The sequence below is a fragment of the Buceros rhinoceros genome, unplaced genomic scaffold (assembly GCF_000710305.1).
Source record: "Buceros rhinoceros silvestris isolate BGI_N320 unplaced genomic scaffold, ASM71030v1 scaffold8113, whole genome shotgun sequence".
NCBI classification, from domain to species: Eukaryota; Metazoa; Chordata; class Aves; order Bucerotiformes; family Bucerotidae; genus Buceros; species Buceros rhinoceros.
Genome location: NW_010404150.1, coordinates 59,489 through 62,965, shown reverse-complemented (window position 1 = coordinate 62,965; position 3,477 = coordinate 59,489). Strand labels below are relative to the sequence as shown.

General features: G+C 46.9%; 1 protein-coding gene across 1 annotated transcript in view; it reads right to left on the bottom strand.

Annotated features, from left to right (window-relative positions):
• Window positions 1-3,477, bottom strand: part of TTBK1 (tau tubulin kinase 1) — a gene marked incomplete at its 5' end in the record, with an annotated part of 63,890 nt that overhangs the window by 1,986 nt on the left and 58,427 nt on the right. Inside the window, one exon of the mRNA XM_010133259.1 lies at window positions 10-1,341. Coding sequence (XP_010131561.1) covers window positions 10-1,341 — 1,332 coding nt within the window. The remainder of the gene's footprint in view (window positions 1-9; window positions 1,342-3,477) is intronic.

Sequence of the window (3,477 nt, the reverse complement as noted above, 5' to 3'; positions counted from 1 at the left end):
GCCCCGCCGCCTCTCATCACTGGAGGATGCTGAAGAGGAGGCCCCTGAGGCCAGCCGAAAGAGGCGGTTTTGTCTCTTCTCCATCACTAGGCGAGCCAAGTCAGGTTGCTTTGCCCTCTTATAAAGCCTCTCTTTGACTGAGAGTGAAGTTGAAAGGTCTGAGCCAGTGTCCTCCTCAGAGAACAAAATGGGTATCCGACTCCTATACCTGGAGCCCAGCGGTCTCCTGGGGCCCTGATGTGGTGTCTTAAGGAGGGTCTCTGCTCGCTTAAGGTGTTCTGCCACCAATGCTGACTTCTCAAGGTCAGGCTCGCTTGTAACCATCTTGCCAGGCTCTTCCAAATCCAGTGAGAGCACCACTTCACTGGAGAGCTCTGGCTTGTCCTCAGGAGGCCTTGCAATGCCATTGGGAAGGACCAGATGCTCCCCCACTGTCTCTGAGGTGGTTTCAATGTGATTCGCCGAAAGTGCACAGCTCTCTGTCTCGACCCCTTCTAGCCCCGAATGTATGCTTCCATTCTCTACCAGTGCCAGGTTGTCCGCCAGCTCTTCTTTGATAATGGCCTCCTCAAACTGGCCGGGAGGGCAGTATTCCTCATGCCTCATCAACTGGCCAGCAGAAGACATAACATTTAAATGGGTCTTTTCAGCAATATGAACAAATGTGCGCTCAACTTTGGTAAACGGGGAGGAAGCTGTAGCCACTGCCATGGGAGGCTTTGGTTCAGATTTAAGAACTGAGGACAGGGTCCCTGGCTCGGATACATCCAGTTGGCTACCCATAGGCTGTGGCCGCTCGCTCTGAGGTGTCAGTGCAGCAAGAGTGCCCAGATCAACTTCTGGAACTAAATCAGTGGTCAACGGGGATTTTTTCAGATCACCTGGTGAAAACAGCACTAGTGTTTTTGAGCCTTCCTCCAGCTCCAGGTCCCCGTCAGCAGTGGACACTCGACCCTTGGATCCCTTCTGGTCATCAGCCAGGAGTGTGGATGGCGCGCACTCCTGGCTGCGTTCTGTGCTTTTTTGACTTAGGTCACTGCTGGAACCACTGTGCATGTCAATTTCATCCCCTTCCTCCTCCACCTCCTCCTCCTCTTCTTCTTCCTCATCGTCTTCCTCATCTTCTTCCTCCTCCTCTTTTCCATTGATTTCCTGATAAGGTTCCAGTGGTTTGCAAGGAGCAGTCAAAACAACACTTGAGAAATCAACTTTCTTTACCCGCTGGGATACCTTAGGCTTTTCCCAGTAGTCTGACACAACTTTTCTGAAGTCTTGGTAAGGCAAACTTAGAGGCACCGCCTTGGGCAGACCATTCATTTCAAATGACTTCAGCATATATGCCTGTGAGAAGACAGATGTGACAAAAGAGTTAGTATTTAGACATAGCATCGACACAGAAGACAACAGCACGTATCAACAACACTGGGAGGCATCAGTGGAAAGCCTCTAGTCCATAACGCTTCCAGAATACATGCCTGAGCAGTGATTACTCAATCATTTTATTCTACAAATCTTAGAAGGGAGAGATTCACAGAAAAAAAAAAAGGAAAAAAAAAGTACCAAAGGAGGTAATTTGTTAGTAGTCTTTAACCTTGACCTAAAAGAGCTGTTTGCAAGCAATTTATCAGGATTTGTCCCCAGTTTTCTTCAGTATTTATACATTAATTCAGTTTTTTATATATTTCCATATTCACTCCTTTTCTGGAACCATTCAGCAACTCTCTTTTATGCTCAGGCCACAGTGAACTCAAGGGGCCTCTCTGGACTAGATAAATTTCCTGATCACCTTCCAGTACCATCCACCATTGTCCTACAAGGGGTGATAACCCTTGGAGCAGCCCTGCTCCCTTGCTGTTCTATTTACCCCTCCCTTCTGCTCTCATGTCCCTTGAGCAACTCCTAATTCTGTCTTCTACAGGCTTCTGCTTTCACTGAAGTGATCAGAAAGCAAATCATGAAAGCTGACTTATAAAGTATCATTGTTAGACTCTGGGGTGCCCAACCATTAAAAGTAATCGGAGGAGAGAACAGCTGGTGGAGGCACTGTTTCTCGAACAGCAGTCTGGGGTGGAGACGCAGCCCGTAAGGCACCAGGAGCAGCCTGTGAAACAATTGCAAATAATACTAACAGAAAAGCTGAAGCTCACACATAGATGGACATACTTGACCAAACAAACGAAGAAAAGGCAAAATAAATAGGAAATGCCCCTTGAAGTTTGGTCTAATTAAGAATCAGTTGTAAATGAAAGCCACAGCAACACCACTCTGCAAAGTGGATTAAAAAAAAATAAATAAATTAGGTCACCCTTCTGTTAAGAGGGATGGAAAACAAAAGCTTCTCCATAAACTTGACCGGTCAATAAGGCATCACATTACCCTCGAAAAGCCCTAATCATGAACAGAAGGGCTCCGAGCAGCCGCGTTTTCAAGCAGCATTTGACAATGACAGAGGATATTTAGACTGCCCAAGAAAAAAGGACCCATGTGAATATGTGGGCTACAGAGCTACCAACAGCTAGCACATCCGCCTATGGGAACAGATCTTTGTCTCTGGGAGGGAAAAAAGTCCTCAATAGCTTTTCAGTTCCAATCACACAATTTCAAATTACGCTGAAAATCTGTGAGTTACTCTCTGCAGAGCAACTGCTCTGTCAGTATGCCTGAAAAATGTAAGATGCTTTTGCTCATTTATAACATTGCAAATAGGTTGGTGGTCAGCACCGACCTGTTATGCATGGTGATAGGTTGCTATCCATTTCGTATTTCTTTTTAGTATCTTATAAATAGCTTATACATGAAAACACAGGCTGGTTTTGACAACGCCTCTGGAGTCCAAAGCTGCTTCTCTTCTTTCACTAAAGCTGAAGCCTGGCCCTGAAGATGGCCCTCTATTAGCCTGATCTGGGCTTTCACTGACCCACTCTACCTTTTGGATTTGGATGACAAATGTGGAACTTGAATTTGTAAGAGAGACTTACCACCCTTTGCAAAGGAAATTACCGACTTGGCTTCCTCCCTCAGGCATGTCCTGGAAATTAGTCCATTCATCAGCCTACGACTGGTTCTGCCTGGTGGCTGGATTTGGATTTCCCAGGAAAGACACCCACAGTGCTATCCCTGGAGTCTTGATCGAAGAGACATGCTCCTTGTTGGCTAAGGCTGGCCAGTCATGGGACAGACTCTCCCTACTTATCCTCCTCCCTTTCCCAAAAGAGAGGACTTCAGAGAGGGATAACTAAAAAAGGTTGTCAGGCCTTTGCTGAGTTTGGAAACTAAACCAGTTTTAATAACAACAGAAAGATTTTATATACAGAAACAAAATTGGAACCGGTGCAACAAAGGGAGCAGGGCAGGGGTTACCGAACCACGGTTAAGGAAACTGTTAAGCTGTTAACCCTCCCAGAGCAGCAGTCGCGTGCCTGGAGCAGTGGAAAAGGGCAGGCAGTGGCAGGGCCGGGGAGGGGAGCAGCGGGTGCG